Consider the following 15,893-nt stretch of genomic DNA (forward strand, 5'->3'; position numbering starts at 1 on the left):
GCCAAGTGCGGAAAAGACAGACGCTGCGACTGAAGATGGGGAAAGTCGAGTTATACCTCATCTGCTGTCAGAAGAGAGCAGACAGAAAAGAAAAAGCGCAATTAAGACTCCTTTCCCCCGAATCCTGCAAATGAGGTGCACTCAGCTGAGCCTGAAGGGGAGAGGAAGAATGAGAACCAGCAGAAACTCTGAAGCAGGCAGTTTTAAAGCAAAAGAGACTAAAGTACTGTTAATTGTTGAGTTCATTTTGTTCCTAATACAGGGCCTGGAGCCTGAAAAGCAAGAGCAGAATAGTTATAGAAAAATTGCTTTTTGCATTAAAAAAATTAAATCATCCCATGGAATACTCTGCAATAAAAAGAAATGAACTAACAACCTGGACGAACCACCAGGAAATGAGGCTGAGCTGAAAAGACAACCTCAGGAGGACACAGGCGGCATGACTTCATTTCTCTAACAATCCTGAAGTAACAGAGATGGAGAACAGTTGCCAGGGGTTAAGGAAGCCAGGGGGAGAAAAACAGGGGGATAGCTGAGGGAGGCTTGTAGCTATAGTACAATGAACTGTTTTGATTGTGGCAGGGGTTATATGAAGCTACACATATGGTAAAACACTTGTGCATGTATAACTGGTGTAACTTAAACTCAGTGGATTGTGCCAATGTCAATTTCATGGGTTTGACAGAATTATGTAAGCTGAAATTCTGTTTTGTAGACTTATGCAAGATGCTACCACTGGAAGAGCCTAGGCAAAGTGTGAAAGAGGACCTCTCTGTATATTTCCTTGAAACTTCCTATGAATTTGTAATTATTTCCAAATAAAATCAGGAAAAATGGAGCATCAGTTTGGCCACTTAGTATCAAATTGTTCAGGAAAAGAAGTTGTTAGTATTATAGTTGCTGTTTTGCTTTAAATTCAATTTCAAAATTATAAAAGAAGTTATTTAAAAGTATTTTAGGATTATTTATTTTTTAATATTAAGTGAACCTTTTCTGCAGTCCATTAAAGTGGGTAATTGGAAATGTGGGTCTAGGTATTTCTACTGTTTCTCAACTGCTCTGTCTCTGACACTGGGGCAAGGGAGGACCTCATAGACATTAAGCACCGACCTTGCCATTCACAATCTCTAAGCCGATGGCGTCCACTTTGGCACTGCTGATCCCAAGGAGGACGCCGTTCTCTGAGGAGGTACGAAACTCAAGTGTGATGTTTACATCTGAGCGAACTTTGTAGCCTTCTTTGACTGAAAAACACAAAGACAGTCCCGAGTTATGGGTAAGTCCCGCCCAGCCCAAGAAGGCTCAGGCTTGGAGAGACTCCACCAGCCCGCAGTGGGCTGGACTGGCTGTACATTGGGAATCCTGCCTGAGGTTCAGGAGACCTGGCTCCAGCTCTTTCTCTGGATCCAGCTCCACCACTAGCAAGTCACCTCTCCCCTTGGAGTCCGCAGCCTGCACATCTGTAAGATGAAGTGACACCTTAAAGAAGACACACAATCAGCGGGGCTAAGCCAGACTGGAGCCAAGGCAGGCCCATCCTCTCATCTAAAGCCACACAGGGAAAAGCAAAGGGATTTGATCCAATATAATCTTCATCGTTTATACAAGAATAGTCCATTTTATTTTCCCAATATCTACACACTGGGTATGTCATCAATGACTGAGTGTATTAGTCCACATTAGGTCGTTTTTTTATTTTAATTAAAAAAAAATTTTTATTTATTGGTTAGACAGAGAAATGTCGATTTGTTATCCCACTTATTTATGCATTCATTGGTTGATTTTTAAAAAAGTTTCTTTATCTTTATTATTGAAAATATTACACATGTCCCCTTTTATCCTTCATTGAGCCTCTCCACCCTGCATCCACCCCACCCCCAGGCCTTCCCCATACCAATGTCCGTGTCAATGGGTTCTGCTTATAAACATATAAATTTGATTAATCTCTCCCCACTCACTCCCCCATCCCCACCTTCCCTCTGAGATCCCTCAGTCTGTTCCATGCTTCTATGTCTCTGGACATAGGGTGATTCTTGTGTGTGCCCTGACCGGGGATTGAACCTGCAATCTTGGAGTATAGGGACAATGGTCTAACCAACTTAGCTCCCTGGCCAGAGCCCCCATTAGTTTTTTTTTTTAAGTGGGGATTTAATTGAATAAATTTTTTATTCAGGTGCATAAAAAAGCTGAGATAAATTGAAGATATTAGCAATAGCAGGCAGTTGTTACCACACCCAGAGCTGAAGGAAAAATGGGGGAAGGTGGTGTTACCAGAGCTTGGGAGCTCAGAATGAAGGAGAGAAGTGTACTAGCTTTTCCCCTCCTCCCTCTTGCCCCAATGTTCCATCAGAGCCTTCCTGGAAGCCTGAGGAGCAAAGGAGCCAGAGAAATTAGTTCCCTGTGATACAAAGGAGAACTAGATGGGGAGGAGCATGGTTCTGAGAGCAGACAGGAAATTCACCAGAAAATTAAGTGTCTGAAATGATGAGGCAATGTCATAGTTCTTAAGCCTTGAGGAATTTACATTCTACAGCAATTTAGAGATTTAAATTCCTCTACTTCTAATTGATTAATATTTTCAACAGTCTAAATGGAGTCAATTTCTTCATCAAATCTGACTTGCATTTGGCTGGCTGGTCTAGATATCTTATGCTGCTGACTTTTAAATTCAAAGGCCTTTATGAACTTGGACAGTGAGAACATGTCTTATGTAAATGTGGGGAGGGTACAGATGAAACCAGGGCCACGTGTTGCCAGGAGCTGCACTGCCCCTGGGGGTGAGGGCCTTTGTCAGGTCAACTGGATGGCACAGGAAGTGAGAGGGCTTATACATTAGAAGTGGAGAAATCAGAATAAACTGGAACATTTAACTAAATGAGGTCTTGCTGCAGTGGGTCCTGCCCTATCATAGAATTCTTGGGTCCATATCATCTTAGAGTACAGGCAAATCCCAAAGATTTCTCTTGAGACTGTAGGTAATACGTACCAAGAGCTGCATAACCACTTCCTTCAAAGAAAGTTCCTTCTTGGGCCTCCGCATAGCACTGGGCCACTGCAAATGCAGACACAGGGCTGTCCTTGTCCAGCTGCTTGCTGTTCACTGTCACCTCCCCAATGCAAGCGGGGATGCTGTGGGTGATCTAAACCAAATGACGTGAGAGTGGATGGTGGTGACTATAATGAGGGCAAGGGCAAATTTTTCCCATACTTCCACAAAACACATTACAATATTAATGTGGTTTTTAAAAATCTAATTGCCACAACACCTCACATGTCTTACTTAAAGCTACTATTTAAATTCCCTTGCTAATAATACAGGAAATGTGTTTTCTATTATTTTGTGTAAATACTGCGGAAATCAAGAATGAGGAGTTTTATAATCTGCAAATACAAATTCCCTGGACTTTCCTGAATTGCACTGGGGCTAAGTGGCTGTGGAAAGAAAAATGTTCATTAACTAACAGGAGGGTTGGCTGGGCTTCAAGGGGAAACACACAATCTAGGGCTATGGTGTGAAAGGTTTGCATCTTGCAGCCAAACTCCAGGTCTAAAAAAAGAGTAAACATAAACACGTTCCTCTAAAAATAAACACAACAGCGATAAAGGCAAAATGGGCTCCATACAGAAAACGCTGCTTACATTTCCAATGTTCCTGGACCTGTAATCAGAGGGAAGGCCTCCTAGGTACAACTTCCCTTCCACATCCAACGTGGTGCCATCTCCCACTATATTCACCATGGGGGATTCCTGACCATCAACAGTCATGAAGCCCTTTCTTTTAAAGTACTCCGTCTTGACCTAGAGCAAAATGAAAACATCCATAATTTTTAAGGATGAGAAAACTTTAACAGATGTTTGTTTGCAACTCTGCTCATTATAGCTGTAATAACCTGACTGACATACTAAAGGATGGCTCAGAGTTTAACATAGCGGGCGCTGGGAAGAAGGCACAGGTAATGCATGCTTTAGAAAAGAAAGTGTTCCAGAGTCTTGCTGATAAGAAAGCAGGTGCCATGATCTCAGGTTTGGCCTATTCATACCATGGGTGGGTTTAATTTACTTCTTGTCAAGTTGAGAACATTTTTGGTACCTTTCATTTATTTCACCAATGATTGCTGAGTGCCTATGAGGTGTCAGACACTGAGCTAGGTCCTGGGGATATTTCAGGAATCAGAAAAGGTCCCAGCCTGCAAGGTTCTTACATTCTATAGGAGAGACTGCAAACACAAAGCAAACTAGAAATCCAAGGGAATGATTTCACTACAGTGAAATGGAGTGGACACAAGGGACAGATGTAGTAACACTTGGAAGGAGTGACCAGCAGCTTCCTGAGAGCATACCGTGTGCCACTTGCCATCACTGAGCAGCGCAGGGTGAGACACCTTTGTTCTTCCTTTGCCAAGGTCAAACATGAAGTGGAGGTGGCCCCCGTGCAGCTGGAGTGTGGCGTAATCCACTTGGTTCTGGTGAGCCATGTAGAAGATCAGCCCACTGGAGGCAAATGTGCGGATACTTAGCTGCACCGAGAGCCTGGAGGAAAACAAGAGCTCAGCTCTCACAAAGAAATAAGCTTTCACATTTACTTTGTAAAATAACTACAGAGTGCGATATATAGATCTTATAACATAGAAACCCACACCTGAAACCTATATGATATTAACCAATGTCACCCCAATAAATTTAATAAAATAATAAAAATAAGTAAATAAATGAAATAACCTCAAAGAGAGAACCCAATAATTATTCCAACATTTATACTTAGCATCTCAGGAGAGTCATTCATTCATATACCCACCCATTCATTCCATTAATGGTTACTACGTGACTATATCTGCCAGGCACTGTTCTAGGAGCTGAGGCTAAAGCAGTGAACAAAGGGAACTTCCCTTCTCCCATGAAACTAATGCCAGAAATATACCAGAGAACAAAGATTGGGTCGTGAGGAGGCCAGCGGTGGCTATATTAAATAGGTAGGCATCTCTGAAAGACAGTATTTCAGCGGAACTCTGAATGACAGACAGGAGCAAGCCCCACAAACCTCTGCAGGAATCCTCAGGAGGGCCACATGGGAGATGGCACCACAGGGGGGTGGGGAGAGGGAAAGGTTGTGTCTGGTGTCCTCCCACAGTAGGCAGCGTGATGTCACTGAAGCACATTGGGATAGGAAAGGGGGGCATGACTTCATCCTCATGAATGAGGGGCTCTGGGAGGCAGTATTTAGAGGACTGAAGGTGATGGGGGGTGATCACAGAGGGCGGCAACAGAGGTGCAAGGTATGGCAGAGTCTGGAGAGCTGAACTTCAGATCAGCCTGAGATTCGGAGGAGAGAGGAGGGATGTGGAGTTGGAGGATTCTCGGCCAGCCTCCGGCTTCGAGGTCTGTGGCCTGTGAGCCACTTCCCCTAAGAAGGGGAATATTGAAGGTGTGGACCAGTGTGGGCGCAGCCCTAGGAATTTCGAGGGGCACAGGAAAAGAGTTTGGGTAGACAATTTCATCAGATTAGTGAATGCTTACAGTAGAATGGGGCTGAAAGTCTGGATGATGATAGATCTAGGGGACTTGGGATTCCGGAATGAAGGGTGAGGAGTGATTTAGACAGATTCTTCCATGCTTTCCTATATACACACAGAGAGGGAAAACCAGCCACCAGCTACAAGGGGTGAAGACAAACCACAGGAACCCCACTTCCCCATACTGTACACATCTGTCTGCATGAAGGCTGCATTAGGATCTCCTTGCCCTCTCACTGCTGCTTTCTGGTTGCCAGTTGAGCACCCCATAATAAAGTACAAGAAGCTGCTTTGGGGTAAGACCTGTTACTAAAGAACGCTTCCCTATTCATCAGCAATAGGACAACTCATAAGGACTTTAGAACAAGGCCTACCTCTTTCTGACAGCCAACTGATTGAAAGGCAGCACGAAATGGCTGCTTTGTGTGAGGCCAAACTGGTGAGCGTTGGGGACAAACTCTGGGGCTCCATCCACGACACACTGTTGCTGTAAGAGACGCACAAGACTCTCAGCCAAGTGCCACCAGGACCCCCACTGACGCGTGCATATTTTTCCATGAAGAAAGCATCTCAGAAGCAAGCAATCAGAACACCAGCCACGACAAATACATGTTTGCATTGACTTAATATTTTTTGCTTTAAAGAGTTTATTTACCAGCCCTTTACCTCTCTGAGAAGGCAATTAGAGCTATCTTTCCCCTCAGTCCTACTCAAGTGGTGAGGCCTTGCTGCCCTGCCATCCCCCCAGCTCAGAAGGGCCTGGAGATGTCAGTCCTGCAGGAGCAATTGCAGCACAGGCCTGAAACACTGGAAGTGCTCACAGGTGACAGCAGGGCCTCCAAGTTCGATGTCTCTAATTCCTCATGGACAGGAGATGAAGCCAAGAGTAACCAGGCTAGAAGGGGCTCCTACATGCACAGGGCAGAATGTGAGGAGCCAGGGAAGATGCTCGGGCACCTGCAGGTGCCTGACAGTGCCCGCCACACACTGGCCCCAAACCAGGCGAGGCCTCAGACTCAGTTTCCCAGCTTGGGGTGGGCAGATGCTACCAGAGAACTGTTCTGAACTCAAAGACTGGCACTGCTCAAAAGGAACTACTTTTCATGTGACTATGCCATCATCTAAGTAATCAGAGTGTGTGCTTTCAACCAAGGAAATAAAGAAATCAAGAAAGGGAAGAGAAACTGAAAACTAATAATAACTGTAGTCAAAACTAGCTTTTCCTAGATGAATCAAATCCTTTTTCTAAAGCAACAATATGTACTATGGCTTACATGAAGTACTTATTTTCACTGTTTCTGATTAAATCCAAAGTGATCATGAGTCCCTACAGAAACTGTCAAAAAGCTAGCAGCATGGCAACTAAATGAAGGTGCCCAAGTGCTAGCTATACCCTACAATCCTTAAAGGCTGTGCTATGTCACCTGTGAGCTGGCTGAGGGCCATACCCCTCCCTGCCCCTGCACTGCTTTTTATCACAGGGATGACTCCTATAACTGTCCAGGCGCCTTTGAAAAGTGGCTTCCAGCTTGTTCTGCCAATGGAGGGCCATGCTGGGCGATTGCAAGGCAGGTGGATGGAAGAAGCTGAGCGTTTCTCCCTCCCTTAGGGCTCCCAGCGGCCTCCTTGCAGGGCCTGTCGTCTCTGTGCGTGTGTCCTCCAGAAGGCTCGCCCCTCCGCAGTCCCAGCTCCCAGGCTCAGGCGGCACCTCCTCCCCCCTTTCTATCAGTGTGCTCATTCAGCTTCCCCTACACTGGGAAATGAGGCCCCCATTTAATTTCCTCTGGGCTGTGCTCTTTTTTCTCACTGGACCTGCCCGATACAGTGGAATAAAGCCCCTCTTACCGGACTTGGTAAAGGATGTGGCTCTGGCGGGGGCTCACTGTCCTCTCCATGAAGAGCCAGCTTAGGCCGTTCTGAAAGCAAGCAGGTGTCCAAGTCCATGTGTTCATAGCCAACGGCATCAGTGAAATCCAAAAGTCTAGACACAAAGTGTTTTCAAAGTTAAGATACTATAAGCCAACACATAAAAACAATGTCACCTGATTACGGAACACTTAAAATCCATTAAAAAATCATTGATATATTTCTCTTAGAATAACCAATTTGGCCATCTTTCACAGTGACTAGAAGTCCAGATATCCTTACATATTCTCTTGTTTGATTTCTGCATGTCCCCCACTCCCTGCATGTTGTCCACCTGGCCATTGCTGAGCATCCTTCAAGAGTTGGCTAAATGCGGTGACCTCCTCCTGTAGCCATGGCTGGGCTGCCGCAAGGCAAGATTCTGTCTCTGGCTCTCACAGCACTGCACAGTAGCTTCAGTTAAACACTGATTCTTTCTTACAGGTTTCCCTTTGCCAGAAAGTCAGAAACTATACTTGTCATAAGTCTCTTTACCCTGCAGCCCTTGCAACATGTCTGCTGTCCACACATACCCTATTGGCACACTCCAAGGACATGGCTGTGAACAGCACAGAAACCTCTGTCCCACCAAGTTCCCAGCCTCAAAGCTTTCAGCAACATAAAGATGCTTAATTAATTAATAAGCAGACAAGTGGGCAAATAAATATATCGAGTGTATATTGATAGTCCTATGGAGCTAATGCTCAATGATTTTTTCATATGTGATGACCAGATCTATCCATCATTTTAATGCAACAAAATCCATTTGGGAGACTTTCATGATAGAACAATGGGGTTTGCTTCAGGAACTTGTAGAATTTTAAGCAATTTCAAACGACAAAATTAGATGGCAGATTAGTGTCAATGCTCAAAAGATACACAAGTCACAGACTTGCTGAGATAACAGTTACACTTACTCCATGTTAAAGATGAGGTTTCTGATACAGCCATGAAATGATCTTCTCATCTTGAGCATCGCTGCCCCCTCACCCTCTGGAATCCCTCCTATGTACAGGTTGGATACATTTATTGTCATGCTTTCCACTGATGGGCCCAAGTTCATTTCTACAGGTTTTGTCTCATCCAGTTGGATGGTGATAATTCTAAAAGGTCGAAGGAAAAAAAAATAGAGATATAATAAAAATTAACTACTTACTTTCATATGTAATTCCACAAGTACTTATTAAGTAATAAAAGTTCCCTGAAAATAAATTTTAACATGACATTGTGTGTGAACAAAAAGGTGGATCTTAAAACTTAAAACCTATAATTGAACATTCTCCAAAAATGAATGGAATGTTACTAAACATTATTAAATTCAATTGTTTTTGGAGAATATTTTTCTTTTACTTCTTTACCTATAAAAAAATGTCCAGTGTGCATTCAAAACATCTGGTCTATAGTTTTGAAGGGAAATATACAAGAATGCTGATATTACACTATCTACTATCTTGTTCTTTACATTTTACCATTTACTGTTTCACCATTTATTATTTAGTATTGATATAATGCTATTTACTAATACTATTTGCCACAGAATTAATCTAATGTAAAGATAATTTATAGTAGGCCTCAGAAAAGGGCAGAGTTAAGGTTCAATTATGAAAATTCTGCAAATATCTCATGACAAAGCACATAAAATAATTCCTAAGGTGTTCTAGCAAGGTTGTAGAATTATTTTGGAACTATAAAAACTCTGACTGCTAATGATGTCATACTAATCATCTCAGTCACTCATACAAAGAGGACCATAACAAGGTTCCTACTGGGGAGCCTTAGTGAGGTCACCATGCCCTAGTCACACAAATACCTCCCGCTCCTTATCAAGGAGATAGAATGCTCTTGTCCGTCGCCAAATGTGCCTGTGGGAGCATGCAGGAGAGCTCTTCTCAGGCTTGTCCCATCCCCCAAATTAACATGCACTTCAATGTGGCCTTCAGTCAGCATGACGGAAAAGAAGGGCTGGAAAGACTGCGTAGAGAATTCCACAGATGAAAACTTTACCATATGATTTTAAAAATTATCATCTTATGAAGATAATGTGTGAATATTAGCACCAAGTAAGCAATTTCTTTAAAATATCACCATCTAAAACAACCATTTTAAATTTTGTATATTACTTTCTAATCTGTATTCATATATTTTATATTCTGTATTGTGCTATTATCATACACCATATCAAAGACCTGCATTCCCACATAGTCTTCATACTTATGACTTATTGCCACATTGTGGACCAGTAAACAGATACATTGTAAGTCATTAATCTATTTCTCTTTTTTCAGTGTTATTGAGATATTACTCACATATAGCACTATATTAAAGGTATACAATATAATGATTTGACATATGTATACATAGCAAAATGATTACAATAAGTTTAGTTAACATACATGTCTTGGCCATTGTAAATAATGCTGCAATGAACATGGGGGTGCAGATATCGTTTCCAGATATCTTTTCACTTCCCTCGGATATATACCCAGAAGTGAAATTGCTGGATCATACTGTAATTCTATTTTCAACTTTTTGAGAAACCTCCTTACTGTTTTCCATAGTGGCTGCACCAATTTACATCCCCACCAAGAATGCAGAAGGGCTTCCTTTTCTCCACAGCCTTACTAACATTTGTTTTTTCTTACCTTTTGGATGATGACCACTCTAACAGGTGTGAGCTGCTATCACATTGTGGGATCAATTCATTTACTGTTAGAAATTTAAGTAGTTTATAATTTTTAATGACCACATATAATGAACATTTAACTATTTTTCCTGTGAAACTGTTTCTAATATTTGTCAAAATGGGATTAAAGAGCTGAAGGGCTTGAAAATGTTTAAAGCTCTTTAAACTTTTTGTGCTGTACTGAAAAGACATCCACCAGCAGAACTGCTAGCATTGGGTGACAGCGTTCCCTTCTGCTGGCTTAGTTGCAAACTTTGATTTGCAGGTGGTCCTGTTAAGACTGACAGAAGAAAACAGTCTCTCTCTGCCCCCCATCTCTCCCTCCCTTCCTCCCACTCTCTCTAAAAAGCAATGAAAAAATATCCTCGTGTGAGGATTAACAACAAAAAATTTGTAGTGAATATTCATAGCATCATTATTCATAACAGCCAAAAAGTAGCAAGAGCCCCAAATGTTCATCAATGAACTAATACGAACAAATTACGCTATGTACACACAGTAGAATGTTTAGTCATAAAAAGAAGTACTGATGCATGCTGCAATGTGAATGAACCTTGAAAACATGCTAAGTGAAAGACACTGAAGATCATGTTGTATGAGTCCATTTATATGAAACATACAGCTAGATAAATTCATTCGCAGATACAGAAAGAAGATTGGTGCTTCCCAGGGGCAGGGAGGGGGGAGTGGAAAGTGGCTGCTTAATGTCATAGGGTTTTTAAAAAATATATGTTTTTATTGATTTTTAGAGAATGGGAAGGGAGAGGGATAGATAGAAACATCATCCAGTGGTGCGTCCTGCATGCCCTCTACTGGAGATTGAGCCCACAACCTGGGCATGTGCCCTGACTGGGAATTGAACCAGTGATCTCTTGGTTCATGGGTCAATGCTCAACCATTGAACCACCCCAGCTGGGCATGTCATAGGCTTTTATTTTGGGTGATGAAAGTGTTTTGGAACTAGATAGAAGAGGTAGCCTCACAACATTGTGAGAGCTCCAAATGCCACTAAATCGTTCACTTTAAAATAGTTACTTTTATGTTATGTGAATTTCATCTCAACTAAAAATAAGAAAAAGATTGGTGGAGCCCAGAAAGCAGTCTGTCATTGTCAGCTTTTCATCAAGTGGCTTCAGACCGGTGCTTCAGTCTTAGCTCTGACACATGTAGAATAGCGTGCGAGCTCGGGCAGATTAACTAGGTTTGAATCAGCATTCACTCTGCCGAATGGTTGTGATAATTGCACAGCAATGTCTGTTAGTGTCTTCCACAGTAGAAGACAGTGCTTTGTAAGCTGTAGCTGCATGACCTCTGCCTCATTCCGGCTATACATAGCATTTTGTGAAGTTTCTTCAGATTATGTGGTATAGGCAGAGGAAAGGGTAAAGTGACCTATGCTACTGAAATGAAATATTAATATGGAAAACCATCAACTTTCCTCTCTTCTCCTACTGCTGGTCCACAGTGCTTGTCACAGGCCGTATTTCTCTTCCTGTTCCTTTCAACCCTATAATAATAGGTAAAATCCTGCTTCATGGAGCAGTATACTAAATAACTTCACAGAATTTGAGGACTTGTTGTTTTAGCCTTAGGATGAAGAGTAACAATCATAACATGTAGAAGAGAATGCAGTATATACTATCTGGGTGAGTTTAAAAAGAATTGGAGCCTAGTCCGGTGTGGCTCAGCGGTTGACCATCAACCTAGGATCCAGGAGATCGAGGTTCAATTCCCGGTCAGGGCACATGCTCGGGTTGTGGGCTCGATCCCCAGTCGGGGGTGTGCAGGAGGCAGCTGATCGATGACGATTCTCTCATCATTGATGTTTCTACCTCTCTCTCTCCCTTTTCCTTCCTTTCTCTGAAATCAATAAAGATATATTTAAAATAAATTAAAAAATAAAAAATAAATAAAAATAAAAAGAATTGGAGGCAGACAGCAAGTATCTTTCTTCACAGTAGCCAGACAAGGGTTCAAAAGGGAAGGACATTCTGCAGTAATCATGTTTACTTATTAAAAATGCATGGCTATCAACAATAAACTTCATGACTAAGTCACTTTCATCCAGTTGCTCTTGAAGCATTTCTTTCCTGAGCCTGTGGCTCGATGGTGTTAGAGCTACTCACCCCATGGGCCTGCCAGTTCTCCCCATGCTTGCCCAGGGCAGCCAGGATGACTCCACTGCTGTTCATGGTGGCAAATGTTGCCAACAGTTCCGATTTTGGTGACAAAGACTTGGGTGGCAACTCAATGTAGCCGCCTTTCAAGAAGCTAACACTCCGGATAGGCTGGTCACAAAGGAGAGGAAACAGCACTGTCAGGTCCACCACGCACTGAACCTCCCATGGTGGAGGTCACTGCAGACTTTCCCCACCTCTTTCCTGCTCACCTCCATTGCTTTAGATTTTATTACTTCATTATGTTGGTAAATCAGTGGGTGTTTATAGAAACTTATTCCAATATTAGTAAAATGCTTCTCACCTCCAGCATACAGCCTTTTCTCACTCCATAGGAATTTCTGAGTAAATCAAAGGTTGATCTGGATATTTCCAGGTGTCTGATACAGCCTACGTAGCTTTTGCTGGTGACACCTCTCCTGTAGGGAAGGACATGAGAACCACGAGGATAATAATTCCATTTTTGAAAGGAGTTAAAATGGACCTACAAATAAGGAAGATGTTTCCAAGTGTCCTTCTGCAGAAGTGTTTAGTCTTATCTCTAAGAGGGATATTGATGGTAAGAACTTCAGGTCGCAAACAAATGCTCTCCTCAGGACTAAAGAAAGGGAAAGAATTTTGTGTATTTGACTATTTAGATGGCTACCTAGATAAAAATACATTTAATATTTCAAGGAAAACTATTGTCATTACAATTTAAACAAAAACACAGGCCAATGATAACAAAGACAGAACACTCATGTTGGGTGGAGGGGATCAATGAGGGGGAAAAGGGGGGTCACCTGTAATACTTTCAACAATAAAGATAAATTTAAAAAAAAGAGAGACAGAGCACTGTCATGAGGAAATTATAGGGGCAGGGATTATAATCCAGTCTCCATGTAGATAGAACATTTGCTCCCATGGGGCAAGAGCAGCAGGCTATGTGATTTCCTAGGACTGCACAGCTAGAGAAGTCACTGGCTATTGTCCATACTGCATATCCATGAACTTTGTCCTGAAGGAAATAATTACATTTGGTGAAGTCTGGAATTAATCATGACCTTATTTGTAGACTCCAAGTCAATACCACATTTTTATAAACAGAAGTTGCCACACTGTGGTGATGAGTGGGTGAGTCTGTGATGTGGTCAGGTCCTCATTTTCAAAACAGAGACTACTGAAGAGCTCCAAGTTATCCTCGCAAACATCAGCTAGTAACACAGTTTCCTGTTACAGTCACATCTCATTTTTCTTTCTCTCTGTGTTGAGCAATGAGCTGCGACTCATTAAACAACATGATTTAGGGCAAATCTCAACTTTTTCTGGATCTCAGTTTCTTCCACTGTCGATGAGGAGGCTGGCCTTGATGATACCCAAGTCCCTTCTAGCATGGGTCTGTGATTTGGGATGTCTTCCTAGAAAGGGAGCTCTGCCCTTTTCTCCAGTGTCTATACTCTGTGTTATTCAGGCAGAGCACAGATGACTATGACACAGCTTGTTGCTCCAGGAGCACCTGGAGCACGCCATGTCAGGGAGTGATATCTGGAATCAGGGATTAAGAGACAGTCTTCCAGTCCTGGCTGTCTTGGCACAGAGGTAAGACCTACGGCACATGACTAATTCCCAGAAAGTTAGGTGTATTCATTTCTAAAATGGGGGTGGAGTGTGTGTGACTTCGGTTGTAAGCTATGTTCCTTGAAACTTGTAGAAACCTCTGGCAAAAAGAAGAGGGCTCGTGGGAAAGTGGATTCTGGGCTGCTCAACCCATAGCAACTGGAGTAGCTGGACTTCTGGGCCACATATTAGGATTGTGTACAAGGTGGGGTAGTGTTGCAAATACACCTTTGAAAAGCACTGGGCTGGGTGACTCAATTTGGACATTTAATGATCCCACTCCCTGGAAGCTATGTTGCCTTGACTGTGGGCCTTTCATATATGAATCATATATGATTTTTTTAAAAGTTAGAGCTTAATTTTCTAATCAAAAATTACAAAACTAAGGACAATGAACCACAGAAAGTTTATGTAAATTATTAAAGTCACAAAGTTAAACATGAATCAGTGTTATAAAAGGATTTCATTGCCTCTCTTTGCCATCTTTCATCCAATTTTCTGATGCTGGTTTTTCAACTTTCACATACGTTATTCATTTTAATCACACAAAGGGGGAATCCAGATAAGTCTGCAGAAACATGATTTTTTTTTTTCCACCTAGAAAGAAATTCTACTACACTAAAATGTCCAGAGAGGAGAGTGACTTGTAATGGAAAGTGGGATCTCCAGATATTATTATTGTACAGTAACTATTTCTAGATGTTCTAAAGACAATAAATATTTAAGCCACCCAGTTTGTGGTACCTTTTTATGGCAGTCCTAGGAAACTAGTATAGTTAGCTGGTAGTTAAGGATATAAATATTCTGCACTGTAGTATCATACCTTACAACTCTTGACCTAGGTAATCCACCCACATAAATTGGATCCTTATCGAGACGATTGAGGTCAGAAGATGCTCCTGGGGTTTCACCTTGTTTGGTCTCCTTATAACTGGTGTTATAAGCATCAGTAACTGCTAGGAGTCCTAAAAGAGATGAGAAGAATAGATACAAATCACTTCCTACACTAAAGTAAAACATGAATTTCTACTAACAACTTTCATTTACAAAGACATGTTCTTTTATATTCTGTCATTTTGACCAGTGAATGTTCTTGACTATTAACTGAAAATCCTCTGCACAAGTCAATAAACCAGAAAGAAAATAGAATGGCTTTGATTCTTGATTCCAACTGAGCATTTAATGTTAAATAATACATTTGGAAAGCAGTCTATGAATTAAATATTCCTCCAGCAAAATATGAACCCTGATGCTTAGTATCCCCCAAAAAACAATGATTTTTTAAATTAGAATATCATTTAAGAATACCCAGAAAGCTAAAGTAAAAGGCTACTGATTTTGGAAAGATTTCTGTTCCCATGAGGGCAACCAATATACCATCCATCCATCCACCCACCCACCCACCCACCCAGCCAGCCAGCCATCCACCCACCCACCCACCCAGCCATCCGTGCACTCACCTTGCTTCCGGTTTCGTTGGAAGGCGATTTTGTACCAGGTTCCATTGTTATAGCGTCGGTCTGTGACAAGGGCAAGAGGTCCTGAGCCCAAGTCAATTGTAACTTTAACTCTGCCATGGATCAGCTCAATGGATAAAAAGTCTTTCTGTAAAAAAGAAAAAGTAGTTACCCATGGCTACATCGTTATCACAAGATTTCCTTTCCCTTCAAGTCAGGGACGGCAGAAACCTTCTGAAGTCAAACTGAGAAAGCTGGACCTGGCGACAGCCAGAGGTCTATGCTATGAACTCAGTGTCCACAGAGGCTTTCTGAAAGACTACACAGATATGAGATAAACTCATATCATCAACATGGACACTTCAGTAAAAGAAGTGGAGTCTCTGTATCTTTTCCAATTGAGACTGACAAATGGACTAGTTCTAAATATAAAACTAGATGATTGAGAGAAATCACCAGTACATGAGAAAACAAATGGGAACATGAAATTCTAGTGAATGGGTTTCAAAAAACGCTACAGTGGTCAGAGTGAACATAGGACAAGACATATTATTTAAGCTAAACG

The 15,893-nt window shown here is 41.9% G+C and overlaps 1 protein-coding gene across 1 annotated transcript in view; it reads right to left on the reverse strand.

Moving 5' to 3' along the window:
• LAMA1 (laminin subunit alpha 1) overlaps positions 1–15,893 on the reverse strand; it is a 134,593-nt gene that overhangs the window by 2,837 nt on the left and 115,863 nt on the right. The window contains exons 50-61 of the mRNA XM_081149847.1: positions 15,332–15,476; positions 14,695–14,836; positions 12,580–12,694; positions 12,225–12,386; positions 9,226–9,386; positions 8,333–8,518; positions 7,356–7,491; positions 5,885–5,997; positions 4,341–4,530; positions 3,640–3,798; positions 2,987–3,140; positions 1,111–1,244 (exon numbers count right to left, since the gene is read on the reverse strand). Coding sequence (XP_081005973.1) covers positions 1,111–1,244; positions 2,987–3,140; positions 3,640–3,798; positions 4,341–4,530; positions 5,885–5,997; positions 7,356–7,491; positions 8,333–8,518; positions 9,226–9,386; positions 12,225–12,386; positions 12,580–12,694; positions 14,695–14,836; positions 15,332–15,476 — 1,797 coding nt within the window. The remainder of the gene's footprint in view (positions 1–1,110; positions 1,245–2,986; positions 3,141–3,639; positions 3,799–4,340; positions 4,531–5,884; positions 5,998–7,355; positions 7,492–8,332; positions 8,519–9,225; positions 9,387–12,224; positions 12,387–12,579; positions 12,695–14,694; positions 14,837–15,331; positions 15,477–15,893) is intronic.

The sequence above is a fragment of the Miniopterus schreibersii genome (assembly GCF_964146895.1).
Source record: "Miniopterus schreibersii genome assembly, chromosome: 10".
Classification (NCBI taxonomy): domain Eukaryota; kingdom Metazoa; phylum Chordata; class Mammalia; order Chiroptera; family Miniopteridae; genus Miniopterus; species Miniopterus schreibersii.